Raw genomic sequence first — 16331 nt, 5'->3', positions numbered from 1 at the left:
GCCCCCTGTAAAATAAACTTGTCATCTAATTCTGTTATGTAGCCATTTCCCCAGTAGGAGGTCTTCCCAATAACATAAAAATCTCCAAGATTGGCAACACCCCCGATCATCTCATGGTGACGGACTTTTTACTCCACAACTTTTATAGACACGAACCCATCGGTGTTGCTTTAGGCGAGAATTGAGACAAAAATGAGACAAAAAGTGTCGCGAATAAAAACGTATCACTTTGCTATTTAGGCATCAATATTGAGAAGGAGGTGAGCGACTGGCTTCCCAAATACATCGAGGCCAACTTTTCTCGAAGTATTCCCATCAGTGCGAAAGCGATAGATGAAAGTACGGGGAAAGTTGTGGGAATTAGCGTCGCCGTCGTGATTGACCCCAAGCAGCCCAAATTGCCAATGATGATGGATTTCCTGGAGCCAGCCTCTCAACCAATAATGCATCAAATTCGTGTATTTCTTGACGAGATTGACGAAGGTTTGGGTCAACTTTCTCTCCACAAAGGTGCACATTGTCGTTACTCTAAATATTTGACAGGACTTAATGCTGCCGAGTTGCTTGGCATAAAAAGTTTGACGACGGATAGAGATCCCCGGATTTTGGACAACCTGCTCGTCTCCGTGGACAAGAAGTACTGGAACAAAAGCATCGGGACAGAGCTTATCAGGAAGAATGTAGAATATGCCAAGAAAGATAAGGAATGTTTAGCAGCAAAGGTGCGACATTGCAAAACAATCTATAAACTAGTCTACTTGTACATATTGATGCAGTTTTCTTGCTTTAATACAAAAGGTCGTGGTCACCTCAGAGTACAGTTACAAAGCCTACTTGAAAGTTGGGTATCAAATGGTGAGAGAGTTCCAATATGCAAAATATACGAATCCCGACGGTGTGAAAATATTTGTAGGAAAAGAACCCCAATTAGGGATCAATTTACAAAGTAGAGTTATGATTAAAGATTTGAGCTCTGTGTAAAAAAAATGTTTTATGAATAATGTGCTTGGATCTTATGAAAGTTTTTTTGTGGTATTAATTAAAATATGTATTTATTCATAACTCATTTGCATTACTACATATTTACATATCTAACTATGTAGCAGTGGAGATCAGTACCGTAAATTAGTGCGATTTGAATTTTTATACCAACTATTTGATTATCGTTTGGTCTTAACTACAACTATAATTACAAATCTTATAAAGAAAGCAACATCGCTAAATCCTGTTATGTAATTTAATTACATATGCACATACTTTACTCGTAAATCAATTTTCGTAATAAATCTAAACACGTGTTAAATTATAATTACGGTTACAGTCATTAATATTAATGTTTCCATTTGTTATCACTCCATTCTCCATATTCTTCGAATCACAATAGCTAAGATCATACTTTTCATTGTTACAATTGTCATCTGCCGACATCCGAATCACCTGAACCACGGAGGATGGATTATTGGCGTCGTTATCGTCACCAGGTGGGTTGTGATAGTCCATCGCTTTGAGTTCGTCTTGGGAAAAGTGTTCCACAAAAACCGTTGCGTAAAGGTCACCCAGCAAATTATTGGTGGTTCTAATGCGGTCGACCAACCAATCAACGGCGAACAGAAGACCTAAGTACATACATAAAATTAATGTAACTTATTATAAGTATTTAAAATAGAATTTATCAAGAATTTATCTGACCTATATCAGTCGAGGGAACACCTATCGCGTTTAGAACGATAAACATGAGGGCAAGCGCGGCCGAGGGGACGCTTGCCGAGGCAATGCTCACTGCAGTGGATGCAATCCTACATAACCAAATCATGATAAGTGTGAATGGGTATAGAGCGATAATGAGAAAGTGCGACTTACGCTACGGTGGTAAGTTCTCCAATTCCGAGAGATATTCCGTTCATTTGTGCAATGAATACTGAAGCGATCTAATATCAGTAACAAATCCGAGTTAATTATAATTATGCGTTACTTATGATATTTATCTTGAGTAAATTACTGCAACGAAGAGTGCTGTTCCGTCCTTATTTACGGTCGCCCCGATGGGTAATACGAAATGGGCTACTCGCTGATCCACGCTAAAGTTTTCCATGCACCGGAATGAGACAGGGAGTGCCACAGCAGTACTCGCTGTCGTAAATGCCGTAATATTAGCGGGCATGACTCCCCAGTAGAATTTGAACGGGTTTTCCCTTTTGATAAGAAAATAGAGCGCTTGAAGAATGACAAGTTGGTACAGAAGGACTCCGGCCAAAACGGTGAAAACGAACAGCCCCAATTGCGCAATGACCACGGCGATGTTGGCAACGCTGACAATCTTGCTGCAAATCAGACTTGCCACCCCGAAAGGCGTTATCCTGTTGGGGCATTTTTTGTCAGGTTAACTATTTATGGCCTTATTATTCACTTGAAACTATGTACTCACATCATGACCCCTTTTACTATCGTCATTATGACCTCATCCACTACACGAAAGCCATCAATGACAGGTTTGGATCTCTTTCCCATTGTACCAAGAATTGCACCAAAAATTAGGGCGAAAGTAATTATTCCAAGAGTGTTTGTCCCATCGCTAGAAAAATACACATTTCTTCAAAAATAAAGTTAACTTCGAATACATTAAGAACACAAATTACCGTAAAACGATTCGTCTCTCAAACTCTTGAGGATCACTGCCACGTATCTCTTCGTACACAGTTTGGGTCTGTTGAAACATGGCAGTGAAGATATTTGCAGGTATGATATTCCTGAAAAGTAGTATTTAGTATGCATGAAAAATAAGGATTTTATTATAGGTCATCAGGTCAGGTTTACCTTCCAAGGTCGAGAAAATTATCCATAAGCGTGTTCTTCCTGTCATCAAAAATAACGCCGCCTTCTGCACTCTTGATCGTGGGATCTCCCGGATGGATCGCCACGACAAGAACGATGCCAAGAACTGCGTTGAATAAAGATGTTGACACAAAGTAGGCGACAGTTCGGAGGGCAATTTTCCCGTTAAGCTTGGCATCCAAGCTGGCAGATCCTATGACAAGAAATGCAACCACCACAATTAGTATTAATGACTTTGTCTAAACAAAGAGTGACATTTCTGCATACGTGCGAGGACATGATACTATTTTCAATGGCCAAAAATATACATAAATATTTTTACTCTTAAAAACTCACCCACAATCAGGCTGGATATAATGAGAGGTAAGATGCAACACTGCAAAGCTCTCGTAAACCTATTCAAATATTCATATCGCTATAATTTAGTATTAGCACATCTTGTACTACGTGCCGTATTTATATAATGTTTCATATTTTACAATTCGCCTGGGTAAGAAAGTATCATCTGCCAAGAATCCGACAGATTTGCAGGACGCAACGCAAAGCCTGTGGACCAATAGGAAAAATTATGTGTAAGTTTATCCTGACGAAAAAATTTGGCAAAAACAAAACGAGATGCAAAAATATAAATTAACCTAAAATGACGCCAACAATGACGCCCAGAACGGTGCTAAGCATTAGCGCATTCTGCGTGATGCAGGCCCGCTTCATTGTCCAGGTAGAATTCCCGATACCGTCCGGGAATAAATTTTCGCTGAGGAAGGGACGCCTCTTCAAGAAGGAGCTTCAGACAAGGGGTCGATGACAATGACTTCCGAAAGGTTCGTGCTAAGACTGTCGGTCGTGGATTCCCAGGAGTAACGGACTTTGTGGTTAGTGACGCCGTCTTTATATAATAAATGTGCAGAATGATGGATCCTGATTGATGCTACGTTATTAATATGGATAAAGTTATTCTGGGTGATTGTGCGTGTCTTGCAGCTCTTCAATGATTTGGAGAAGTTGGGCCGGAAAAATGTTGTTGAGTGAGGTACGATGATCTTGAAGTTCTTGAAGGCAAAAAAGTGGTTAGTTGTCCAGAGATAACCGGATTTTAATACACAGACAAATTGAATTTAATTGATTCCAGTTGTTGAGTAGTTTGATGATGATGTAAACCACCAAAAATTAACAGACCACCACCTGTAATGGTATAATATATTAAAATGGAATGACAATTTTTGAGGTCATTACATATATAATAGAAAAAGAAGATATAGATGTTGAATAGAGGGGATTTTCTTGAAAACTAAAAGTGAATGGTTGACTGCGTATAGACATGTTCGAAGCGATCAATACTGGTAGTAATATTTCATTACTGGTTAATGGTGCATGTGGTGTTTGAGAGGGTATTTACTTATACCTTCTGTTGTGTGGTAATGAGAAATACATGCATATATGAGATACTTCTTCTTCTTTCCCTTACGTAAAAAGATTGATATCATTGAGTTGACAATTTCAATCAAAAAATAATACAGTCGCTCGTCTTATTTGACATTGACCAAGAGAGAGAGACGGGTCTTGCATGTAAGACACCGCTTTTCATATTCAACCAACCATGACCACCTGCGGCCTGGCCTTTATAAAAGTTGATGAAATTTGCAGACTAATTTGGCCATGATCGATCACTTTAAACCCCAATTACCCAATAGTTGAAAGTTTTTAGGTACATCTTGATTGTGGAATTTTTGAACTTCCATCAAATTTGGTTGACAATTTATTTATGAAGCTTAAATTTATTTCTTCTGATGGAAGCATTCGATAAATGAGACTTGACTCAATTCCAAAAAAAATCATCAATGACCTCACAACTCGCATGCATTACGGCTCATCAAACCCAATCCAAGTTTATTTTTACAAGTGGATAACGCATGAGATTTTTTTGGTTAACTAGACAAAACTTCTTGTCGTCTTGACTCGTGTAAATCTTTAGGTACGAGATACGCATTTACGACTATGTGCGTGCCAGCTTGTACTAAATGGGGATTTTCCAATGGGAATTTTCCAAAACTCTTGTACAGTTGTACATGTATTGAATATTAAAGAACATACTTTTACTTATCCCAACTTATTATCTTAATTGTTCCAATTACCTTTAACACTCTGAAGTATGATAATGTAGGACCCAAAATTGACTGCTCTCGTACCACCTTTTTGATAACACTCGTAATATGTATTACAATTACAACCACGAAATTATTTTTTAAGCACCAAGATATCGAGGAAACAACGACGGCAGAATTGCAACTAAAGATCAACCGAACCGTTCTTCTTATTATAAACTGTTTTATTACACATTGCTAACGATATTGGACTTGGACTCGCATAAGGTGCACATGCACAAGAGGTCCAATTTCCCAATGTCATTTGCATATTCAATACTTACATATTCATTTAACGGGTTTGAGTATGTAGTCACAATCTGGTAATAGAAATATATGTAATATTAGTGTTTTGGCAAATATCTCCTCTGCAAATCCTGCTTCTTTCTCCATGCTTTTTACTATGTCGGGGTTCTCTTATTTTCCCGTGTTCGTAAATAAGTGCATGGATATCGGTGGATTGGATGCAAGTCAACATTCTAACTCGGATAATCAACCACACAGCACGAAATATTTGGCAAATGTGCGGCGTTCTCCTCCGTCACAGTTAAAATGATGGAATGGAAATGTACCAGGATGAGTTATGGTCTTTTGCACAATAATGCAATAAATTCTAAACATAAGTCCTTTCTCGGGCCAATTTTCATACGCGTGTTCAAAAACGTGGTCACATCATAATTCGGTTGTTGTTCGTTATATCGGGAAAAACACGTTAATGAGGTTAATTTCATTCGTTTGTCTTGACATTTATAAAGAAAAGATTTGTGATGAGAGGTTGTCAGCACTGACATTTAATCGACATGAATAATCCAATCACGTTGTTCAGCTGCTAGTTCATTGATTTAATGACGTAATTGAATCGATGATATCCAATACTATTGATAAGTACTGAATAAATTGAAATTTATATTATGCGTCAATCAAGAAATTGGAATATATGAAATTTGAAATTTATGCATTTTCAGAGAGCTTTTCCATTGTTCAATATTGCCGAGTATTTCATTCCTTGGGCGGTTTGAGAAAAAAGTACGAAATCCGGCGGATATTCTTTCAACGAACATGGGCTAGAAAAGCACATGTATAAAATTTGTCACTTCACTTTATATATTTCTCAATTAAAATTTTAACTCATGATAATTTTGTAAATCTGTCCCAATTCTTTAATCTTGATAGTAAGAGGTTAAACTAATCCTAAGAGAGATAATAAATTGTATAAATTATAGTTTAAATTCTGTCTTTAAGAAATTAACAACTTTCGACAATATGTACCTCCACTGTCTCCCTTGCAACGTTCGACAACGGAACTGTCGAGATTGGTACTATCACCTAAACTCACCCAAGCATCAAGAATGTGCAAAAGAAGCTGTTAACAATTGTTCCAGTGAGATGAGCCAACGATCCATTATCTGTTATCAGTTTAGGTATTTACGGAGTTTAGAAAATAAAATAAATTAAATGTTAATTTATTAATTTATTAATTTTGTATTGTTTTACCAGCAAAGAAATGATGACCCACTTCCAGGTGAAGATGAGTGATTTTACTGCCTACTTTGCCAAATTTGGTCTTATCCACGACATTTACTTCAAGACGTCGTTAACTGATGGTAGTATCAAGGCATGTCTGGTGCTTATGGATTCTGCGTAAGAAAATGCTACAAATTGTTAATGATGAACGAACCAAGGGTTCATAACTAAGGCGTAGTAATTACCAAGGTCTTAAAATGCACTTGCCGTGTGTTTAATTCATAATTATAGAGAACTAGCGAAACGTGTCATGGCCGACTTGAGAAGTGTGAGCGGTTCAGAGGACGCACACCGAGTCAAACATGTCATAGGCATGTTCAAACTTCGTCAGGAAATTAGCCCAACACAATGTAAAAAGATTTAGTAGCTAAATTGTAGTTGTTGTATTAAATGTATTTAATGAATGATGAAATGATGACACTATCCACATTTTCAAATTGCAGTTCAAAATGTGATGAAAATTCCTAGCGAAGAAGTTTTTCAGCAGCGACACGACAAATTGGTCCAAATTTGTGAGAATATCTCACTAGAGCAGCAATTTTATGAATTTATATGTGCCACCAGCATTTCTCCTGAACAGAGTCAAATCAGGAACGACTTTATTCTACAACTCGAGACTGTTTTGAGTCAGGAATTTGGAAATTGTGAATTGCTGTCTTACGGCTCATTCTTTATTGAGATTGCGGACCAGCATGGATCAGATTTGGATATCTTTGTCATCGCTGAAGACGAATCAACAAATCAGCAAAACTTGACCCATGAAAGCACGGGTGGTGAGTTACGCATACTTTACATTTTTTATTTATAGTCGAAAATGAACGCACTATCATAAAAATTATTCTGTTTTCTAACAGAATCTGGTGATGTGACGAAGAATGACATTTTCGAGCGAACACTAAGCTGTATCCGCCGCAACAACTCGTCCGCGCGACGTCAAGGGAGAAAACCATGGTTTAGAAGTATAAATCCAGTCTACGCACGTGTCCCAATTATCCGTCTGACCCACGAAGCAACTGAACTGCAATGTGACCTCTCCTTCAGCAGTATTCTCTCGGTGCACAACTCGCGCCTCATGAAATTTTATATTCAATTCGACCCACGTGTCCGTCCCCTCATGATGTTTCTTAGGTACTGGGGCCGTTACCATTCTCTTCTTGGTTCCAATAAGATCAAACCATACGCCTTGATGCTAATGGCTGTGGTGTACCTCAACCAGAACAGAATCCTGCCAAACGTAAATTTCCTACAAAATAATTATGCCGGAGAACCACTAATACTGGAGGGTTGGAATGCAGGATTTGAATCGAACGTGGAGAAAGTTCAACAGATAATCTGTCAAAGTGGATACCCAGCACCCTCCGTCCCTGAGGAATTAGATTATAGCGACGTGCTAAAACTGGCGCAAGGGTTCTTCGACATGTTTGGAAACTTGAATTTTGCTGATTTCGTTGTCTGTCCTCTGCTGGGAAATTTCGTTGAGAAAAGTTACTTGCGCGATGAAGACAAATTTCAAGCCATGTTTATGTCTAAAGATATCTTTCAGTTGGTAAAAGAAATTAAGCTCCAATCTCCAATGTGCATCCAAGATCCCTTCAAACTCAATTTTAACGTGACGAGCGGCGTTGATCCCAAGCAAGTCAAACGGTTCACCAGCATTTGTAGAGAGACAGCAAAATTTCTGGAAGATATCTTGGTGGCAAAGAAAGGAAACCTATTTTCGTCCGTTTTTGTTAACATTGAAAACTTGTTATCGAGAAAAGAAAATGCTAACAATAATAATCGTGCTGAGGAACCATTCGTGATATCAAACTGGGACGTTTCAACAGCTCATGAAGTAGTTGATCATTTAGCTCAGAAATTAGTTCAACAAAAGGATGATGCAGATAAACTATCACTAATTAATTCAAATAGTGAAACGGAGACTGCAAGAGCATCAGTAGAGAGTGATCAAGGGAACCAGTTTTGTAGAGACGTGCCCGACAATATAGTGCACCAACAAACTTTCACATTCAGCTCGGAACACTATATTTCTCAAGAATTTGAACATATTTTCATGACAGCCTGGTCTTGCCTCGGTGTCACCCAAGGCGAGTTAACAAATTGTATGAAGATCCTCTGGACTGGTTTTGCATCCGATTTTTTTCAAGCAATGTGAGAAATATTAATTTACAAACCCAAATTGTACGGAATCATTCATTATTAATAAGACATTTATTGCTCTCAGATTCCAAACAGGATTTGGCTTGAACGTCAGCATACAAAAATTTCCGAATTATACAGCAATCCCATCTTTCAACGTGGATGAAGCAAAAAGCAGATTGGACCTATTGCCATATACACTAAATATCACCCTGGATGAGATGAAAGGACTATATTTCATCGAAACGTTTCGTCGTGCTAATCATGATGTTGTTGATGATTCAAAAACCTATTCCCTAGACGGAAGTCCAGATACGAAAAGACCTAAACTCGACGTAACAAATCAAAAATTGGAAGTTGGAGTAAATATCAACCATGGAGAAAACAACAATGACGATGGAATTGACTCCGCGGCGTCACCCTTCGCTACTACACCCCTTCCAGAATCATCAAAAATTACTATCAACATTCCTCACCAACCACCTATTTCTGTACCCGTGAATGTTCCTGCTGCTTGTGAAGCATATCGGAAAATTCCAACCGGACTAAGAAAGCCATTTTCAAACGTAATATCAATTCAGGGAGCAGCCACCCCATTTATCCATAGACAGAGCCGAGTATATGACAAAATTCTCCTCAATCAGAAACTTCCCCTTCTTACGCTCAATCCATTCACTGTGGAGGGAGCGGCTACCAAGTATTTCAAAAAATTGAACGAGTCTAATCCCTTTCAAGTCAATTTCCTGTGCATGGTTTCAATCAACACGACTGAACCCGTTGCTCAGGTTCATTTGGAGGAAAAGATTCAATTTCCTGAAGTACAGTTCCCTGTTGTCCATCTTTTGCGAGACCTAGGTTTTTGTAAAATGTTTCAACAGTACGCATTGTATCGACTAAATAAGTTGCTCTTCAAATAGATGTGCTGCTTCAAAATGATTCTCAATAACCAGTATTTTTTGTGATTATGACACAAAGCCTTAACAATTTTACCTCAATACCATTAATTTAAACTAATCATATTGCTGTATTAATATTGGCCTTACTCACAATAAGGTCATTATTATTATAGTACAGCTCATAGACTGATTACTTGTTACAATTATTTTTCCTCTGTTTATTTCACGACACATGAAAATTTTGACCAAGACTGACCAATTGTACAATTTAGTCAATCGATTGTTAGCGATTTATAGCACAATATGATATTAAATCAAAAATCAGTTATTACATCGTGTCACAAGAAGTTACTTGTTTTGTCATCTACAAAATCAAAACGCTCTCCGTTCGATTCAATGCATTTTTCCAACCTGGCCCTAAACTGCGCAACTACTCGTTTAATGACCTCCTCGTCGACCTCATCAATCTGTGCGGCGAGGCTTGTTCGGAACGATGCGGGCGTAGAAAGCTGTTCTGGAAAACAGTTATCTTTCAATTTGAGTTTGAGGTGGTCCCATAAGAAGTAGTCGAGCGGTGTCAAGTCTTGCGATCTCGGTGGCCACAAGAGTGGGCAACCGTAAGAGATCAACTGTGGTCCAAATGTATCTTTGAGATATGTCAAAGCCGCACTTGTCCGATGGGGTGGATTTCCTGTCGTAAAAATTGCGAATTATTTGATGAATCATGACAATTTCAAGTAACGTGATACCATCCTGTTGAAACCACCAAGTCTTCATCTTATCTTCACCTCGGAGACCTTTCAATTGATGAATTAAGTACGACTGGAGCATCTTTATGTAAGTTCGATCTGCAAATTCATGAAATCTTAAATTCCAAATCAAGTCGTCAAATATTTATTTGCATATTATTATTATACCTGTGACATGAGAGTTGAAAAAGTAGGGTCCAATTATGTACTTCGAAGTCATTCCACACCACACGATCTGTGGGAGGCGTTTGGACTCACCGTATCGTTGAAGGGCGTCAGAGTGGAAGGATTTCATCTTTATAGTTACATCATCTTGTTCCCTTTTTGTTCCTCGTGGTGGGGGTGACAGGTGAAAGTTCCCTTCGTCCGAGAAGATAATGTCGTCTAAGAGCTCGGGGCGAGTTTCTAAGAGGGCGAGCATCTTTGAAGCGAACTCGACCCTTTGGTGACAGTCTTTTGGGTTGAGGAGGGGAAGACCGTTGGCATCTGTGTTCGAAAAGGTTAGCCGTTTTGGTTTTGTGGAGTTTGATTTCATTTTAGGGAATTTGGTTCTGTCGAATGATTGTAGTTCTGGCTGTGAGATTATTTCTAGTTTATTTGACTTTTTTGAAGCAAATTTTGTAGATTTTGATTTTATTAGTGGTACTTTGAGGGAAGTGGAGTCGACATTTTCTGGTTTGATGGATATCTTTTTACCACCACCCTTTTTCCCAGTGGTTACTGAAGAAAATTTGCATGTTTTTTGATTGCATGAGCAGGGTACTGATAGGAATTTCTTTAGGAGAGTTGTTGAGACAATGAATTTGGACATTGAAAGGATCAAGTAGGTAATATATGTAGGTCAAGTGGAAACCAATAATGTGGGGTTGATGGGATCTTACAAAATTTCATCAGATGTAACAATTTTTTTTAATCATTTTTGTACCCTTATAAATTATCATGCATGGTTGCACGATTAACTGACATCGTTTCTATGGGCGGTGCCCCATAGAAATGACAAAGAATATAGAATGACAAAGTGTCAAATAATATTGGCATGGTTGGTTTCATTATTATAACAATGTAACTATGAAAATATCCTTCTGTAATTATAGTCTTATAGATAAGTCTGTTGTGACGAGGTGTGGTTATCGAATGGCGTATCGCATTTTATTAAAGCTTTGCTCGCGTCAACCAGTCAAAGTCTTGCTGCTTTCGTGCTGCACTTGTGTTTATCATCACGTTAATGATTGTAGGTCTCTCTTTGTCCTATATAGAAGAGCATAATGAATAATACTAGCGAATATAATATTAAAACGTTGTATCGTTATGTCGTTGCTGCACTTACCTCTAAAGCTGCTTTTACGGCTGCTTGAATTTCGTCAGTACTTTCACAGAAATAACCCTTGCCACCAGCCATCTCGGCCATCTTCTCGTACCGGAAGCGGGGTGTCAAGCCGTTTGGAATAGTTCTGAAGGAATAAAATAGCAACGATTTGCATCTCAGGATAATCAATCTTATCAATATTTCATTGTTGTGAACCTACGTTGTTCCTAGATTTCCCGCGTCCCTAATATTATCCCACACATCTGGCTCCAGTCCCCCATAAATTCCATTGTTGTTAATAATTACACAAATGATGGGCAACTTGTATCGGAAGCAAGTTTCAATTTCCATTCCTCCAAACCCGAAAGCAGAGTCACCCTGAACACAAACTACTCTACGACCCAGCCCTTCATCTTGACAGTGCAGTGCTGCAGCAATCGCATATCCAAGTCCGACTATAATACGTTTAAATTAAATTAATTTACTAATTTTCTTTAGTAATTTGATTCTTCTTAATTAAATTAGCGTAGTAAGTACCTCCCATGGTTCCGTATGTTCCAGCATCCAGTCGAGTTCTGGGTTCTCTATTTAGCAGAACACTTCGTCCTATAACCATACACAAATACATTACATTATGTAAATAAGGAGAGATAATAACATAAATTCTAGTTGAAAATAGCAAATAATGATCAAGAATTACCAATATCCATCGTGTTTGCCCCTTCATTGACAATAATGGAATTTTTGGGAATAACATTGTACACAGAATTGAGAGCTGCATAGTAGTTCAAAGGTTTGGAATTATCTGCAATGAAGGCATCCACGGCTTTTCTGCAGGAATTAACAAAAACGCCAAGACGAGTCACTTATTAATTTTCAAAGGTATGTATAATTAAATTGATCATTTATTTACCTATTCTTGTCTCTCTTTTCATTAATAGAGTCCCACCATGGCGTACTCTTCGCATATTTGAGTCCACCCACTTTGCTCCCCTCCAAAAGCTGCTCAGTGATTTTCCCAACATCGCCCAAAAGTGGGACGCTGGTTGCCACGCTCTGGTGGAATTCTTCCGGTTCGACGTCAACCTGAATTATCTTAACGTCGGGCCGGAATCGGGGGAATTTTCCAAAATGGAGCATCCAATTCAGCCTTGCCCCTAAGAGTAGTACGACATCGGCCTGCTGTAACGCTAGGGATCGTGCGGATGAAACGCAGTTGGGGTGATCATCAGGGATTACTCCTTTTCCCATGGCGGTGGGAAGGAAGGGGAGATTTGTTTCGGTGATAAATTCATTCATGACCTTCTCCGCCCTTCCGTAAGCGACTCCTTTCCCAACCACGAGGAGAGGGTTTCGTGCTTCTTTGAGAAGTTGGATGGCTTCCTTAATCTTTTCTTGTGGGGCGAGCGACTGTGGTGGAGGGGGGAGTTTGGCAACTTGGTCGATATCGAGAATATTTGACGAGGAATTGAGAAGGTCCCCAGGAAAGTCCAAATATGCAGCTCCTACCCAAAATATTTATACGTCAATCAAACCTTGCGATATTTTAGAGACTGAAACTTTTGCTGAAATATCGTCCATCACATCATCTGACCTGGTCGGCCATAAGTAGCAAATCGTATGGCTTTCTCAACGTATGTTGGAATTCGTTCGACAGAGTTGGGTCGAGCCGCAAACTTGCAGAACATTCTCGCTGCTTCGACTTGACGTGTCTCTTGGAAGGCACCTAATTCTTCTTGAGGTCGGTCGCAAGCACCACCAACAAGAAGCATTGGCCTAAGATATAAAAATAATGCACATCTTGAGATTGAAAACTTTTAATTGGTTTAGTCGGCAGTCCGAATTTGCTAACAAGTGTTGTACCAGCAGTTTGACTGAGCGTTTGCTAGACCACCGAGAGCATGGATCGCACCGGGTCCAGAAACGACTAAACACACCCCAGGAGTACGTGTCAAGAATCTATATTTAGTATCAAAAATATTAATATAGGTGTAAGTTTCTGGATCAAATTGTGGTTAAGCACCCGGTGGCTTGAGCCGCATATGCTGCAGCTTGTTCATTTCGCATCCCAATGTATTTTATCCCATGTTGCTGAAAAGCCATGGACGTCTCGATGACAGGTATGCCTACTACCCCATAAGCATATTCGACCCCCTAAAATAATCATATGTAAAATCTTACAAATTCAAGACCGCAATGATGTATTTATGTATTTTTCATACCTGGTTTTTCAACGCTTTCGCCAATACATTTGCCCCGTCCATCTGCTCCCCCACCCTGGAAAATGTTGAAGAAATCATGTCTATAAAAACAAGTCAATTTACTCTTCCAAATTTTATAAGACTAACAAGAAACTCGAACTACTGCCAACAAGAAATGAATGGTTCAAACAAGGAGGAGGATTTCTTGAATTTTGTGTACACCACTAGATTTATTATTAAATCAGTTGAGCTAATATATTAACGATATAAAATTTAAATATATTTTAACTTTTTATCCAAATCTCATCTCATCACAAATTCAACTCTTTCAACTAACTGACATCAATTCCAGTTTGTAACAGGCTTCTTAAAATGCTACAATATTGTAAATATAACGAGTAAAGTATACGAAATTATTTTTCCATACTGTAGGATGCCATGAATAATTACAAAGTTCACATAATGGTCAGATCTCTCTCCTAAGCTACAACTGAGACTAATGAGACTCGTATTCGATGGAGATGCTTTAGTGAATCTTATCTTGTTGACACTCTGATAAAAATGTATATATTATTATTATTGAATTTTCTGCATAATCGAATGATATTTATATTCTACGTAATGTATAACCACGCCATACAAGAGTAATGGAATGGACCTTATGCATCCGTCTGCTTAAATGGTCTCGTCTTATAATGCATAGCATACATCATAATCGAGAGTCCACTCAACTTAAAAAATTTCTTGTGGTAAAACGCCCGAAGTTCAAACCCCTTCTTTTCATAGAGGATGCGAGCACTGTCGTGACATTCTGTCGTAACCAGTTCTATTCCAACGAATCCCTTTTGGGAACAAAATTTAATGATACGTTCCACCAACGCTCCCCCGACCCCTTTTCCTCTCCAGGAATTTTTAACCGCCGTCCTTCTAAGCCATGCAATCACTGCAGATTCACGCGCGCGCATGACCCCAATGCACCCAACAAGCTCCTTCGTCAAAGCCTTATTATTGGACAAGGTCCCAGTGCTGTCCAGCTTTTCGAGTTCAATTTCACTGATGAAGCCAGGCTTTTCATTCTTCCAAGCCGAACTGTTTCGATTGTAATAGGCCTCCGCGACGAAGAAGTTTGTCTTGTCCGTTCCCAAGTATGTCTTCATAACGTTATTCATGTCGGAATGGAGGAAGGTGGCCTTGTAAAAATGGGACAGGTAAATGCCGACGTAGGTTAGCAAGACTGTAAGGGGGAGTGCGGTCCAAGTGTAGTAAAGGGGAACGCCGCCGAGGATGAACATCACAGCCGCCATCATGATGACGGCTTGGAGGAACAACTCTCTGGTGAGGGCTCGGAAAAAGAATCGGTTAACGGGGTCAAGTGTTCCTTCCTTAATCAGGGCAAGGACGCTGTTCTGGTCTTCCGGTCGAAATGGACGAATTACGACGACGTGTGTGTCCACCATGTTGACTTACCTATCTTTGGGTATCTTGATATTTTTGAAGGATATATTCTTTTACAAGTTCTCGATGTGAGCGTTTTATGCAGTTGCCCTAAATGACGAATTAACAAAACAAACAAAACGGTACACAAAAATCTTCCCCAGAGGCCAGAATAAGCGTATATTGATATGTAAATTAATACTAGATAGAATTTCTGACTTGATTTCGAGACGTATGGCAGAGAAGCAATAAAATTAATTGTAAACTGGGGTTAATCAAGTGGACTGGGAACTGATGAAAGAAATAAACCAGAGAATATATGAATATTTAGCTGAATAAATAAACAAAACTTACGTCGATTGCTTTACAACTGATGGACCATCCCTCGGAGTATTGAGAACACGAGAAGTTGCATAACTTTGTCTTTGAAGATGAACCCTTGAAGATAAACGCAGTTTAGATGCTACGGTGCTCACTGTACGGGACAGGTTCATAATTATTGTTGTGCACTAATTGTGTTAATCCGTCTGCTCGATATTCAGGTCTAAAAGGAATGGTCAAAAAATTAGGATGGAAGAAAACATAAAGCTTCATAAAAATCCTTTCCCTTGTTAAATTCGAATTTTCAAATGCCCATCAGATTACCCAGCATGTAATTCTGTAATTTAAAAAATAGTTATATAAATATTTGGAAAAATTCCGTTTTGAAATGATGTTTATTGATTACTATTTAATTCTATAAAACAAACAATGAATGAACACACACGTAGCAATATAAATATACTGCTGGGACAGGATAATATTGTGTTTTGTGCGAATTTTTAGAAAATAACGACAAAAATTTCTGAAAAATATTAAGCAACACTTACCGGTGTGTTGTCACCTGTTGATGAACTTCATGCCAAGTAAGTTGACTACAACCTACAACCATTGGACTTTGGCTTGGCACGATGAAACTCCAGTACTTTTACTCGGGTAGATTTCTGTGACTGACCTTGGACGCGGCTCAAAATGAGACACGTAAAAGACAAAGACCAAAAACCAAGCATTTATTATGCTGATGAAACCAAGTAGGATGCAAATTAAGCGATATGAAAAGATAATGTTCC

The 16331-nt window shown here is 38.7% G+C and overlaps 5 protein-coding genes across 7 annotated transcripts; 2 read left to right on the top strand and 3 right to left on the bottom strand.

Moving 5' to 3' along the window:
* The first annotated feature begins 249 nt into the window (after positions 1–249).
* LOC118435183 lies at positions 250–969 on the top strand. The gene is made up of 2 exons (XM_035850690.1): positions 250–483; positions 544–969. Exons 1-2 carry the CDS (start codon positions 405–407, stop codon positions 948–950), a joined length of 486 nt encoding a protein of 161 aa, XP_035706583.1. The 5' UTR covers positions 250–404; the 3' UTR covers positions 951–969.
* Positions 970–1030: 61 nt separating this feature from the next.
* LOC110848427 (excitatory amino acid transporter 2) lies at positions 1031–5453 on the bottom strand. Its single transcript, XM_022095644.2, has 11 exons — positions 4965–5453; positions 3468–4014; positions 3312–3378; positions 3169–3227; positions 2815–3025; positions 2637–2747; positions 2426–2572; positions 2000–2357; positions 1861–1928; positions 1690–1796; positions 1031–1616 (listed from the first exon to the last, which is right to left on the bottom strand). The coding sequence occupies exons 2-11, from the start codon at positions 3541–3543 to the stop codon at positions 1288–1290; spliced, it is 1533 nt and encodes a 510-aa protein (XP_021951336.1). The 5' UTR covers positions 3544–4014; positions 4965–5453; the 3' UTR covers positions 1031–1287.
* A 576-nt stretch (positions 5454–6029) lies between these two features.
* LOC110848426 lies at positions 6030–9863 on the top strand. The gene is made up of 7 exons (XM_035850689.1): positions 6030–6145; positions 6216–6394; positions 6471–6614; positions 6729–6847; positions 6941–7270; positions 7352–8648; positions 8722–9863. The coding sequence occupies exons 2-7, from the start codon at positions 6237–6239 to the stop codon at positions 9551–9553; spliced, it is 2880 nt and encodes a 959-aa protein (XP_035706582.1). The 5' UTR covers positions 6030–6145; positions 6216–6236; the 3' UTR covers positions 9554–9863.
* On the bottom strand, positions 9750–11122 carry LOC110848428. The gene is made up of 3 exons (XM_022095645.2): positions 10450–11122; positions 10282–10380; positions 9750–10223 (listed from the first exon to the last, which is right to left on the bottom strand). The coding sequence occupies exons 1-3, from the start codon at positions 11090–11092 to the stop codon at positions 9871–9873; spliced, it is 1095 nt and encodes a 364-aa protein (XP_021951337.2). The 5' UTR covers positions 11093–11122; the 3' UTR covers positions 9750–9870.
* Positions 11123–11171: 49 nt separating this feature from the next.
* On the bottom strand, positions 11172–16225 carry LOC110848423 (2-hydroxyacyl-CoA lyase 1). 3 transcript variants are annotated; one of them, XM_022095636.2, is made up of 13 exons: positions 16092–16225; positions 15868–15880; positions 15577–15766; positions 13810–13864; positions 13611–13741; positions 13451–13546; positions 13182–13363; positions 12501–13092; positions 12288–12418; positions 12125–12193; positions 11808–12042; positions 11609–11732; positions 11172–11529 (listed from the first exon to the last, which is right to left on the bottom strand). In XM_022095636.2, exons 3-13 carry the CDS (start codon positions 15714–15716, stop codon positions 11434–11436), a joined length of 1851 nt encoding a protein of 616 aa, XP_021951328.1. In that variant the 5' UTR covers positions 15717–15766; positions 15868–15880; positions 16092–16225; the 3' UTR covers positions 11172–11433. The 3 variants fall into 3 exon arrangements, with proteins under 3 accessions (XP_021951328.1, XP_021951327.1, XP_021951329.1); XM_022095635.2 differs by having other exon boundaries at positions 15577–15880; positions 16092–16221; XM_022095637.2 differs by lacking the exons at positions 15577–15766; positions 15868–15880; positions 16092–16225 and adding an exon at positions 13936–14452.
* Positions 16226–16331: the final 106 nt, after the last annotated feature.

This window comes from Folsomia candida, unplaced genomic scaffold (assembly GCF_002217175.1).
Source record: "Folsomia candida strain VU population unplaced genomic scaffold, ASM221717v1 Fcan01_Sc004, whole genome shotgun sequence".
NCBI classification, from domain to species: Eukaryota; Metazoa; Arthropoda; class Collembola; order Entomobryomorpha; family Isotomidae; genus Folsomia; species Folsomia candida.
The sequence above is the reverse complement of the archived record's forward strand: the minus strand, read 5'-3'. Positions and strand labels throughout refer to the sequence as shown.